Genomic DNA, 12,666 nt, shown 5'->3' on the forward strand with positions numbered 1-12,666 from the left:
TCCGGGAGTGGGGAGAGAGAGAAAAGAAACTTAAAGCCCCTTTGGGAATGAAAATTACCTAAAAGGGGGGGGGGATTTTAACTCAAGGGGAATTTTAACCCAAAATGGGGGCCTGGGTTGGGCACGGGACTTGAAGGAGGTTGAGGTGTGCAGAGGGTATTTTTATTTCCAATGAGAGGCATGTTTTAAGCTGAAAGAACCTAATTTTGAGGGGAGTTTGGGCTATTTTAAGACCCCAAATCACCTGGGCTGGGGGGTTTTAGGGAGCGAGGATGATCCCTTTCTCCTCAGACCCAAATACTTTCACTTTCAGGATGTTTTCCACCCCAAGAATTAACACACAGAGCCATTAACCAGGAGTTTGGTGTTTATTTTATAGTTTTTTGTGTTTTCCTCGTCACCAGAAAACAACTGGGACCCGTTTCATCGACAAGTTCCCACCCTGCCTTCGCACAGAGAAGCCCGTGGGGGTCTGGCACTGAGAGATGAACCAGGACGGAGGGATGGAGATGGGATGGGGACCTGGAGCAGAGCGTGGAGAGCCGGCCAGCAGACCTGGGAGGGCTCGTGGGGTTGGTTTTGGCACTAAAATAGGAAAAACGGAGCAAATCTGCTGAACTCAGAGGAGGGCAAACAGTCCTGGCTCTCCCTGTGGGTGTTTTCGGGCTCCTGATGACAAGGATTCGATTTTTGAAGCGTTTAATGGTCCAAAATCCATCAGCAGCAGGTTTGTCTTGTACCATTTGGTCTCCCCAGCACAGCCTTCCAGCCACATCCTGACTCCAGAGTGTGGGAGCTGGTTCATCCTTTGGCCTTCCCCTGCCACAGCTCAAATAGCATCACCAGTCCAGTCTTTTTTCTTTAAAATTAGCTAATATACAGAATATAAAGCACAATATTTACAAGTGGACGGTATCCAGGGGCATTTCCACACGGATCAGTAGTCTGTTGTCATGGGTATAAAAGAAATTCATACGTGACCTAAGAGGAACTGACAAGAAGTGACACAGCACGAGGGAAGAGTCATCAATACCCTCCACTCCAGTACGATAAATAATAAATAATCATTTTTGGCAGAACGTAGCTACGTACACTTTACTCACAGTAAGGTGTTTTAAGGACTGAATTGTGTGTCTTTTGGTGAAACCACAAGAAGTGTGTTTAGTGACCAGGATTTAATCATCCTCAACCCTTTCTGATAAAACAGAAATTTAGGATTTTGGGGGTCAACAGCCTGGGCAGCCCCACTGGGTTTGTAGCAATGTGGTCCTGGGTGTTCTGCCACAGGAATGACACAGGTTTGAAGCCACCCCAGGGGTTTTTTTAAGCATTATCATTATTTACCACAAAAATGGAGGTGGCCAGACCCAAAAGCACCACTTTCAGAAGTGCTTCACTGTTGGAGTGCCTCAAATCAGGAGGGAATTGTGATTTCTACAATCAAGTACCCATTTCTTAAACACAGTTTGTTGCTTCTTCAAAAGAGAAGCTCTGAAAAGCTCCTGCAAATGCAGAAGGGTCTGAAGACACTGAACTACACACAAAAACAGACAAAAAGAAAGAATCAAGTGTTTCTTCACTACTCTGCCAAAGGCTTGTTCAAGCCCTCAGTGTTCCCCCTCCAGGGGAGAGGGGCTGGGACTTCATTCCCATGAGGAATGTGGCAGGCAGTGCTTCCAGCTCACCTCTAATCCCAAGGTTATTAACACCAGGACAACACTTGTTGCCTCACTGGACAACTTTGTTTCTCACTTAAAACTCCAACTGACACAAGTTACATTCCACTAACAGCTTAAAATCAAACATTTGGGCAACAACACTAAAGGCAAAGCATTCAAAAACCTGTGTGTTCCCCTGCAACCAATCCTGGACCAGTGCAAAAGAATAAAAATCCTGAAATCCTAAAGCAAAAAAGTGGAAAATCCTCATCGGGGTGTTCCTACACCATGGAAGCACTAAGATGTCTTAATTTGGGATAAATCACTACTTAAACATTCAGCTCTAAAATGAAGCACTCTCAAACATGAAACAGAGCCTTCCCAGTGCTGCAGTTCTTCCAACACAAACATCCTTCCCCGTTTTCCCAGAGCCAAGGGAAACACCAGGACGTGGCTCTGTGAGCACCCACCAACTGCCGTGGCTTTTCCCCAGTCAGGCCTGGATCCAGGAGCCAACTCGTGTTTTTGCTGGCAGAAATGATTATGGAAATAAAAATTAATATAATCTCATTTTAGAAGCAGCTTTGGATCCATATTCAGGCACAATTCAGATCTGTCATTTTGTTTCATTGAGTTAATCCAAATTTATACAGGAAGTTAAATATAATTTGTTTTCCAGCCTGGCAGAACACAAACCCAGGCTGGGGATGACTTTTGTCCTGGGATTTAGGGGCGCAAATGGAGGCCTTGACCCTTTCCAGCAGGATCCTCACAATCAGGGGAAGGGAATAAAATCACAGGGAAAAGCAATAATTCTGCAGTGGCAGAAAGGCTGTTAAACTGCTGTTTTCTCCCCAAGGAAGCGACAGGTGAGTGCTCCACAGTTCCCATTGTTTCCATGCTTGGGAATTTGGGAGTCCCATCAGAGTAGAAGAGACTTCACATGGGAATAATTGCATTTGCTAACAGAATTCTGTTTGCACTTTAAAAACCTCTAATAAAAATAGAATATATACTGTGTTTTTATAAATAGATTACACATTTAGCTTAGATGAGTTTCATTACATTCCCTCCCAACACATATCTTTTTTAAAGTAATTTTGTTTTTTTCATTGTGTGAACTAATATGAGCATCACTAAGTCTTTGAAAAAAATGTTTGTGCCACATTAAAACATTTGTACCACATCATTCTTTGGACATTTTTGAACATGCATCCACAAACTGCCATGTGTTTACTGAAAACATTTTTGTACAAACCCATTTTAGGAATTTGATCTATTATTACACTGCTAATGAGCAAAAAAATTTGCTTCCTTGAAATCCCCTTTTTAAAAAATGAGAAACAATGAGGAGGATTTTCTGATTGTAAGTCTAAAAAAGTGTCAATATGACACCGTATTAAGAATAGAAAACAAAAATAAAGTATTTACAGCTTTACAAAGGAAAAAGAAAGAGGTCATCCAAATCATTTCCAGCATTTTCACAATTAATTGGTTTTTTTCTGGCAAGCTTTTGATCTGGTTTTTAGAGTGGTGATACACACACAGAGCAGGACTAGCTGGACACTAAACCAATGACCTCCCAGGAAAACTATCAAGGATCAACCCCTGTAACTCCCAAGTGGTTGATCCAGCCTAAATGAAAATAAACCCCCAATCCCAAGTATGAAAACACCTTTTCTTCTTTAAAAAGGGATTATATATGGATATAAGAAACAGACACCACCAACCATGGGAATCTACTGTCCTACACATCACCATCATCCACATGATTCCTAAACCCTCTACTACAGCCCCACACCCCCTACACCGACCCTACTACAGGTGCTCCTCGGCACTGTGCCTGTGGGTAACTGGAGTTTACACCTGAATTCCTGCTTCCTCACTGTCCAACTGAGGATATTCCCATTTTCCCCACCCTCAACACACCAGCTCCTAGTTTTGGGAACACCCAGCCTTCCCTGTGAGGACTCTTGAGTTTTAAAGAAAAATAACAACCTCACCCCAAACCAGCAGCAAATCCCGATGGCCCTTACAAGTGCTGGATTTTCCAGTGCCAAGGAGCATTCCCTAACTTCCCTAATTGAGGGGAGCCAAAGGCAACCTCCAGGGTTCACTGTGCAAGGACAGCTGAGCAAAGCCTCCCCCACAGTCACTAAAGCAACACAGACATCCAGCTTTGGCAGAGCTTCCTTGGCCTCAGGACAAACTCCTCAGTAGCAGCTGAAGTTCAAACAGGCTTGAAAACCTTAAAATTGCTGATTTACAACATGCAGTCCCAGCCCCCTCAAAAAATACTCCCTCTGCAGCCTCCCACCCACCCCCCAGCTTTCAGCCCCATGAACATGACATTTACCACTTTGGCCACCTAAGGAATAACTGGAATGAGCACTTTGGAAAAAAGGTTTCTCTTCCAGAGAAAAGTTATCTACATTTACAGGCTTTGGAAAGCCCCTCCCCCACACCACAGGACCCAAGGAGTTGCTAACTACTCTGTGAGTAATTGCACTATTTCCATCAGTAAGGACACCACAAGAACATCCTTGGATCTACTTTCACGGGCAGAAGTCGTCAGCTGAGGATGGTACCCTCCACATTGTGGATCCAGATGGATCATCCCAGTCCTCCTCCCCACTCTGAAAAACACAGGGAGCCCATTTAGATCCACATGGCCTAAAGGCACCACCATTCCAAGCAGGAGATGGATCTGAGGGTGACGAACTCCAGGCAGCAACACAGGAAACTCAAAGGAGAAAACATTCCTGTATCCACAGTTCCAGTGCAACAGAAACCCTCAGGTGCTGCCCCTCTCCATGGCCACACAAGACAGAGCAATTGCTGCCCAGGAATGAGCCATTTTCCAAGACACTTGTGCTCTTAATGGAATTAAACAACATTGATCTATACTGGCTGTTTGCTTACTATGCAACTCCACTGATCCCAGATCAATACACCAGAGAGGCTTGGAAATGATACTCAGGAAGCGACAAAGATTGGCCAGTTTACCTTTCCACAACACTGAGAGGGTGCTTAAATCAAGATTTTCCCTGTCCAGTCCTAGCACTGCTCCTACACAGCAGTTTCTAAGCTTCCTGGCAGGAAAAGCAAATACATTTGGTGTTTACTCCAAGTCTTACAACCGCTAGTTAAGTCCAGAGTTAGCTTTAGGCAGTATGAACTACTCTTTCAGTCTTGGTCTAAAAACAAAGAAAAAATTATTGGCTGAGGTTTATACCCTGTTTTTACCTGGCTGAGGTGCTACAATTCCCATTATAACCATGAACAGATTAATGATGCCAGAGTTTCCTCCACCACCACCAAGGGATCCGACTTTCGATGCTGCTTCTCCTGGGTAAAAATACAGAGCCAAGGTCTTCCTACTTTCTCACAGAGAAAGCACATGGCTGTTCCTCCCTAATTCCAGGGCAGCAGCAGCCTAGGATTCAGTTCACTATGCCCTAAAAAGGATTACAGTGTTTCCGTTCAGCTTCCCTGAAGAACAGTGGTCTGCAACTCTCCCAGTCTCATGTCTCCAGCCTCCATGTATATCAGTTTATCCCGGTGCTTCAACTCTAAACATCATGAAAGCAGCATAAAATGGAGTTATCTCCCTGTCAGCAACAGAAGATTTGCAAACACCAAAAAAAAACCTGAAAAAAGACACAAACCAATACGGAACCGAAGGGCTGATTCCCCTCCTGATCCAACCATTGGAAACAAAGGCATTGTAATATGACATTCCACCTCGAAAGAAGCTCTACAGACAACTAAGTGTGCAAATGTGGGTTTAGCTTTCCTTTTCCCAAGAGATAACTGTAGCCCAGCAGGGACCAAACATTCCATATAAATAAGGCGAGCATTTTTTGTTTTTGCATAGTAGTTTATCAGTGATAGTCCCCCCCACTGACACCTCCTTTGTCCACCTGCTTTGCCACCGAGCTGAGACCTGTTTCTCCAGGTCCTGGAGTCCAGCAGAAAGCCTGGACACGTCTCAAAGGCTCCTTCACCCCCAAAGATGGAATGAAGAAACTCCTTTTAATCTTGTAGAGCTGCTTACTGCTAAGAGCTGTCCCTAAACCTGCTGTTATTTTTAAATGTTAGCTCAATTTGGAGGCAATTCTTTTTTTGTGCCAGACATTGGTGATTGCACCAGAATTGTCTTGGGTTTGCTGCTCTTTTTGCCAGTGTTCCTTTTGCCCATCAGTGCAGCAGCTCAATAAAACCAGCAGCTTGTTGAAGTACCCAGAGCCTTTGCAGCACCATTCTCTGCTGCTTCCAGCTTTGTATTTTTTAAACAATGTATTTTATAAAAACACCTGCTAATAATATTCCACTGGAGCTCAAAGTGGCTCAGCTTGGGGCAAAGGCACAATTAAAACCCCGTGTTCTCTTACAGGACTCTGCATTTATGGTTTGTAGAACAATAGAAATTTACAGCACCAATCCTTGGGTGGGGTGGGGATGCGTGTAGGAATGAGTCCTTAGAGACTTGCAAGGGCTTGCAAGTCTTTCATCTTTCCTCCATCAATGTGTTGGGTTTGAATCTTTTCTTCCATCTTCGCCTTCACCAAAATGCTCCAACTTTGTATCAGCTGACCATGGGCTCCACATCCGTTTCTCTGTCCAAATCATCCTGAATTTCATCTGTGTTTCCTGAGTCACTGCTGGCTACAGAGCTGGGAGATGGAGAATTCCTGCAGAAAAATGCACAGAAAGGTTCAGATAAAAAAATTAAATACCCATGACAGAAGGAAAAAAGAGAATGTTTAAAGAAAATAGTCACTTTCACTTCCCAAAACTATTTAAAAAAGCACTTTTTAACATTAAATATTTGGTTTACAGTAAATACCAACAGTAAAATTAAGTTGCCACCCCACTTATCTCCTATACAAACAAACATAAAGGCTGCCATAGGGTTACTGATGGAGAAATGGAAAGTAAGTCTCTTAACAGAGACTCTCATCATCCCTAATATGTGCAGTCTTAAAAATTGAAAGTTTATCATCTTATTCTACTGGGCATGAGCAAGAGATAAGAAAAATCCCTCATAGTCTAAGGTTCTTAACACAAGAGAAGATTAAAACCCGAGTTCTTCATGTAAGTCCACAGTCAAGATTTAATTTGGGCTTTTAAGAGTTCTAAATCTAAGATGTTAAGACTAAAAGTTAGAGATCCCTGTTCTTACCAATAGGTGCCAAATCCTTAAAGGTGGCACAATGTGTAGGACCCTACATACTCTTACAGGCTCCCTTTAAAGCTGATACTTGACCCTGAACAAAACAAGATTATCCAAAGGACAAAGAGACAAAATGATACTGTTGCCTTTAAACTTGGCAGGAACCCAGAGGGAAATAAATTCCTGAAGCCCCCCAGGCAGAGGGGTAATGCCTTGTTACCTGTCAGCTGAGCCTTTGATGAGCCTCCGACAGGTTTCCATTTGGACATCCAGGCCCCTTTTCATGCTGCACATTTCCATATATTCATGAAGGTGGCGATTCATGTCACTCTTGGCTGTGGCTAATTCCAGCTGCAAAAGGAAGGGAAAATAATCAGCCTAAAGTTGAGTGGCAGCTCTTCCCAGTTTCAGTCCATTTTCCATACTGGTGGGGATGCTACAGCTCCCAGAGCCAGGCCAAAACAAACCCATAATATACATTTAATCTCACTGTTCCTTATTGCCAATGTATTCCTCAGCTCGTGAAGTGCAATCAGGGCTTCACACTGGTTTTTAAACAGCCCTACAGCTTTTTTCTGCTGCTTGGCATCTTGTTTGTCAACATGCAGTAATTAATGAAAGCATATTGTAGGCAGGGCAAGGATTTTGAGAAGTTACAGCTTGCAACCTGTGAAACATTTTCCAGGTTGAGGGTGGATATACAAGACAAAGAGGGGAAAAAGAATAACAGTGTGTTTTATTCCCTTTGTTCTGAAGGTTCTGTCTCTACCAGCCTCAGATTTATGCTCAGTGCTAAAGTATGGAGCATTAATGGTATAAAGAAAATCCCCAGGGGATGTCAGAGGGAAATGCCTTTGCATTCTTAGATATATAGACATTCCACTTTCCCTCTGGGATACACCAGAGCAGAACACCGGGCATGTCTGCATCCATTAGGAACAATTTCTATTGTCATGATCCCCTTCCTTACCTCTATCTGCCCTATTGTTTCTTGGTATTCCTTGTCTCTTGTTTTAAAGAAAGACTCTGTTTCATGGATCAGGTTTCCCAGGTTTTCTTCCTGCAGGGGGGAAAGGAGGACACAAAGAATCAGCAAGGAACAACAAAGACTTCAGGACTGAAGATTTTATTTAAGCTCACTTAGAAATGCAGGTCATGCTCTTTCATGCAAAGATTTCTTAAAGACATTTTCACACAGAGAAGGAATATTCTGCTTCTTCAAACTGGAATACTGGGAAACACATTTTTGTGCCACGACCACGGCTTTGGACACACAAAGATAAAGTCTGATCAAGGCTCCAGCAATTAAACCCATATACCTAGTGCATTCCAAAGCACCAAACCCAAGGATTTTCCTCAGCTTTTCACAGTCTGATCACACTTGGACAGACTGTAGCTGCTCTCCAGCCATGAAACTAAATTTTTCCTTCCATTGACCACATTGCTACTTACAGCTTTGCACTGGAATTCTCATTTTCCAATGACATATTATTACTCTCCAGCACCTCACAGGTATGCTCAGCACGCACTGCTTCCCATTGAAATTCCTCCCTGCACTGCTGGATAAAGCCAGTTCACTCCTGGGGAAATACTACACCCAGGACCAAATGCTGTCCCAAAGGAAACCTCCTGCTCCTGGATCATCACTGCTCTGCACTGACAGTACAGTCTGTACTACAAAACACAGACCTGGTTTGTCCTGTCACAAAGAGAATGTCATTTTTCTCTCTTTCAGGTTATTACCTGCCTCTGTATTCCACAAAAAAATTATCATCAATTTAATGCAACTGCACTGATGGGTGTTAATTATGTTTCCATCCTCTGGCCACATTTGTGACAGATTTATTGGGATCGTTCCTGGTACCAACACCAGGCTATCCAGCCTGGAGTTACAAGAATCATTGCACTGATCCTTTTATATTCAGAAGAGCTTTAAGGAGGAAGGTCATAAAAGAAGGTGGTGAGGGCAGCATGTAAGAACTTGAAAGGAATAAAGCCCATGGAAGGAAGATTCAGGCATGTAAAGCACATGTTAAAGACCAGGCACAGCCGGAGCAGTCTTTATTCTGAATTTCCATCTACAAGCAAAATCTACCCTTTCCTTGTATAATTTTCATTTAGAAGGATTTAAGCTTCTTAAAATCTTTAGAGTTTCCGCACATAAGGCTGGGCTCGGCCCCATCCCTGTGATAGCTCAGACAGCACAGGGCTCTATGCAAATCAGCCTGTCACTAATTCCAGCACAGGCTCCACATTATCACTGCCACTCTCCCCGCTTTCCACAGCTCCAGCACTTCCCCTAATCTCTGCAGTCTCCGAGTGTACAGCTGGTCACAAACGAGAGATGTATCATTAACACACCCCGGCAGGCACCACCAGACAATATTCCTGAGACTGCTGCCTCAGCACCTCCACACCCCAGTGCTGATGGAAGGCTGCAGGATTATTTCTCACCTCCCACCACTGTGCTACTCAGTAATGAAATACCAGCTTCCCATTCCAGCCTTCCCTGGACATTTCCATCCCTCTTTAGGCTTGTTTAAAAAGGAGGCAGCACATACAGCCATTAGCTGGCTTTCTGTGGGATCTTAAGGATTAAAAGCAAGCTGTTCATTATCCAGCAGATTCCTATTGACTGGGAAGAGGGAAGCACGAGAGGCTCAGAAGACCCATGGGGCTTTATGCAGTCCTGCAACCACAGTTCCTTTGTTTGGGGTGGGAAATACATCCTTTAACATCTTCCTCAGACCACACTCAAGTTGTTTTGCTCCCCACAAGGCCACTGTGCAAGCCCATCCCCTGTTACACATTATTTTAAAAATTAAAGTGTGAATGATAATGTACAAAGTGAGATGTTGTGTGGAAGATCATTGAATCCCAGAATGGTTTGTGTTGGAAGGGACCTTAAAGCCCAGCCCATCCCACCCCCTGCCATGGGCAGGGACACCTTCCAGTAGCCCAGGTTGCTCCAAGCCCTGTCCAACCTGGCCTTGAACACTTCCAGGGATGGGGCAGCCACAGCTTCTCTGGGCAACCTGTGCCAGGGCCTCCCCACCCTCCCAGGGAGGAATTCCTTCCCAATATCTCACCTAAACCTCCTCTCTGTCAGTACTGAGCTTTAGAGAACGGACTGCTCAGGGTGACAGATTCCCTGATCTCCTGCAACAGCCACACACTGGGATCTTTTGGCACTCACTTCGACAATACCTTCACATACTCAGTTTGAAGGGGCCAAAGAAATGAAGTTTGGCAAATAAACTGATTGCACAGACTGAAAAATCAACCATGGAGAGAAAGCACTGAGAGGATTTTAAAACAAAGCAAGTTTATGTGGCAAACAGGTCACCAGTGAAATATCCGCAGGCTCAAACGGCTGAAGCAGCAGCTGAGGGATAGTTTCTGCAGGGAATATTTGGAGAAAATAACAGGAACTCACCTCTCCTTGGAGGTCGATTGAAGGATTGCAGTTGGTGAAGTCCTCCCAGAGCAGCAGTGTTTCCTCATTCTCCTCCCATGTTAAACTATCACAGTCGTCATCAAAATCAAATGTCTCCCGTCTGTGAGAACAGACCCAGCATTAATGAAAGCCCTCCAGCCCCACTCCCTCAGTCCTTTAATTAATTGTCTAGAAAAATGGGCTATGAGAGCTGAATGAAGGGGACAATGCAGCAGCTGAAAATCCTCACAGCTTTTACAAACAGGCTTTGCCACTGTCCAAGTCCCTCTTTCCTGGGCTCTTTGCCACCCAAAGCAGAATAAAAGATCCTTTTTGGCGCTGCTGCTCCGAGCACACAGCCCTGGCTCTGACCTCCAGATGGAGCTACACAGTAGTTTCCCCTGTTTGCAAAACCACAAAAATGCTTGAAACTATTCTTTTTTACCCATGGGAAAACGAGCCCAAACACAGCACCAGGAATTTTACAAGGACCAGGCACCAGAAGACTGTGATTTCACGAGGGAGTTCAGCCAACGTTTTCCCTGCAACACTTAAAAATGTGTTTTTCCAAAGCAAAACATCACTTTCAAAGGCAAAATATCATTTTCAAAAGTAACAACTATGAAAAAAATGAACCTTGAAGTGATGTGCAGGTGAGCATAAACACTCCTTGTTCACTGGAACAATGAAAATACAAGTACAGCCACTTCAGACTGAGAGCAAACAGTGGCAAGAGTAACCTTTCACACTGCTGTTTGCTCAAAACCCTTTAGTTGTGCAATAAAGGAAAGTTTCAAAGGGGCTGGAACAGCAGCAAAGCACAACACCAGTAGCTGCTTCTCATCCTGGCTCAGGAGCCCCGACGAGAAGCTGAAACTGCTCCTGACCCAGCCTGCTGGTCTCAGACTGATGCATTTTTAGTACTTTAGCTCACTTCCTTCCACACAGATAACATCTCAGGCAGGCAGGAGAGCCCATACTGTCCTTAGGAGGCTGCAGAGCTTGGCAAGAGACAGGCAAACGTTTGGCTACAGTCAGCATGACAGGAAAAAAATCATTTAAAAAACCCCAGCAAACTTGTACGTTCATGATTGTGCCTTTTACACTCAACTTCCTCAAATGAGTTTCTTTTTGCCAGATCTGTCCTGGTCAGAGAGCACAGAGGCTCCCAGGCTGACTTCAGACACACACACTGCTCAAAACCCACTGCAGTTTGACTCTTTTACTACCAGACACTTACAGATTAAGTTCATTACATAGGAAATGCAAGTTGCATTGTTTCTGTTACTGATATAAACTCCTCATTTATTTCTAAACTATTATTTTCTACTTCACAAAGACCCCAAGCCCAGACTCCTCAGCAACATACATCCCCAATACCCAGCCCAAGTTAAATATATCCACGAGATTCCTCTAGTACTCTGTGCCATATAGGACCAGGAGATAAGAATTTCCTGAGCAGCACTGGTATCACACGACAGGGTTAGCAACAAAATTAAAAACTAAATGCGTGACCAATCCAGGTACATTTTAGCTTCTTGCTTTTCTAAAAAGTCCACTCACTACCTGCTGTCACACTGAATTTAGTAGTGGAGAAGTTAAAAATCTGTATTTATTGCACTGACTATTACTGAGGGACTAAAGACATGTAAAATGAGTCCTAACAAGGGAAATTATCTACAACTTTTGCAAAAAGCATGCCCTTCTACACAGTGAATTTGGGCAGAAAAGAGGAGACACTCCCTCTGAAAACAGAACTCTTGGCAATGTCTGACAACAGAAGAGGAGCTGATGCTTCTTGGACCATTCCTTGTGCACTCCTACACATGAAATACTGCCCTACATTGTGTGGGAAAGCACTGGGAGTTCTCTGCACTCACTGCACAAGTTGGCAGAAGAGACCCACATTCAAATGCTGGGGAAATCAGACCTATGGTGCCTCCTGGGGCTTTTCTCTGCCAAAAGAAAACAGCAGAGACCCCCAGAAGTCTCACTAGGCTGTGGCCACCTCCATCCTACCCAGAATGGGAGAGGAGAACACAAGGCATATCAACAACCACCTTCCTGAACTGCTCCGTGCAGCACCAACATACAGAGAATCCCTTTTTGGCTGCTAAAAGCTTCCAAACACTGCGGTTTGGGGCCAAGTTTTAAACAAAAGAAACTCCAATTCTTCTAGTTTAGAGCAACAGACTTTGCAGCACAGCTGACACCATCCACATTCCTGAAATCTATGAAGTGTTGTCCACTGCTAGAACTGATCTTCCAGACAGATCCACCACTCCTACTTGCCTACAGCTCAACTGAAAAATCATCCAAAATACTGGAGAAGTTTGTATCCATTTCAAATTGAGCTTTCAGTTCAAACTGAACTGCCAAATAGCAGCAAGTTTCTT

General features: G+C 44.0%; 1 protein-coding gene across 1 annotated transcript in view; it reads right to left on the minus strand.

Moving 5' to 3' along the window:
• Window positions 1-5,783: 5,783 nt before the first annotated feature.
• The window catches only part of IFFO2 (intermediate filament family orphan 2), a 38,448-nt gene continuing 31,565 nt past the window's right edge, over window positions 5,784-12,666 (minus strand). Inside the window, 4 exon segments of the mRNA XM_008927306.3 lie at window positions 5,784-6,352; window positions 7,055-7,185; window positions 7,805-7,894; window positions 10,271-10,391. Of these exon segments, the coding sequence (XP_008925554.3) occupies window positions 6,247-6,352; window positions 7,055-7,185; window positions 7,805-7,894; window positions 10,271-10,391 (448 nt within the window). The 3' untranslated portion in view covers window positions 5,784-6,246.

Source organism: Manacus vitellinus, unplaced genomic scaffold, assembly GCF_001715985.3.
Source record: "Manacus vitellinus isolate BGI_N305 unplaced genomic scaffold, ASM171598v3 scaffold_92_pilon, whole genome shotgun sequence".
Taxonomy (NCBI): domain Eukaryota; kingdom Metazoa; phylum Chordata; class Aves; order Passeriformes; family Pipridae; genus Manacus; species Manacus vitellinus.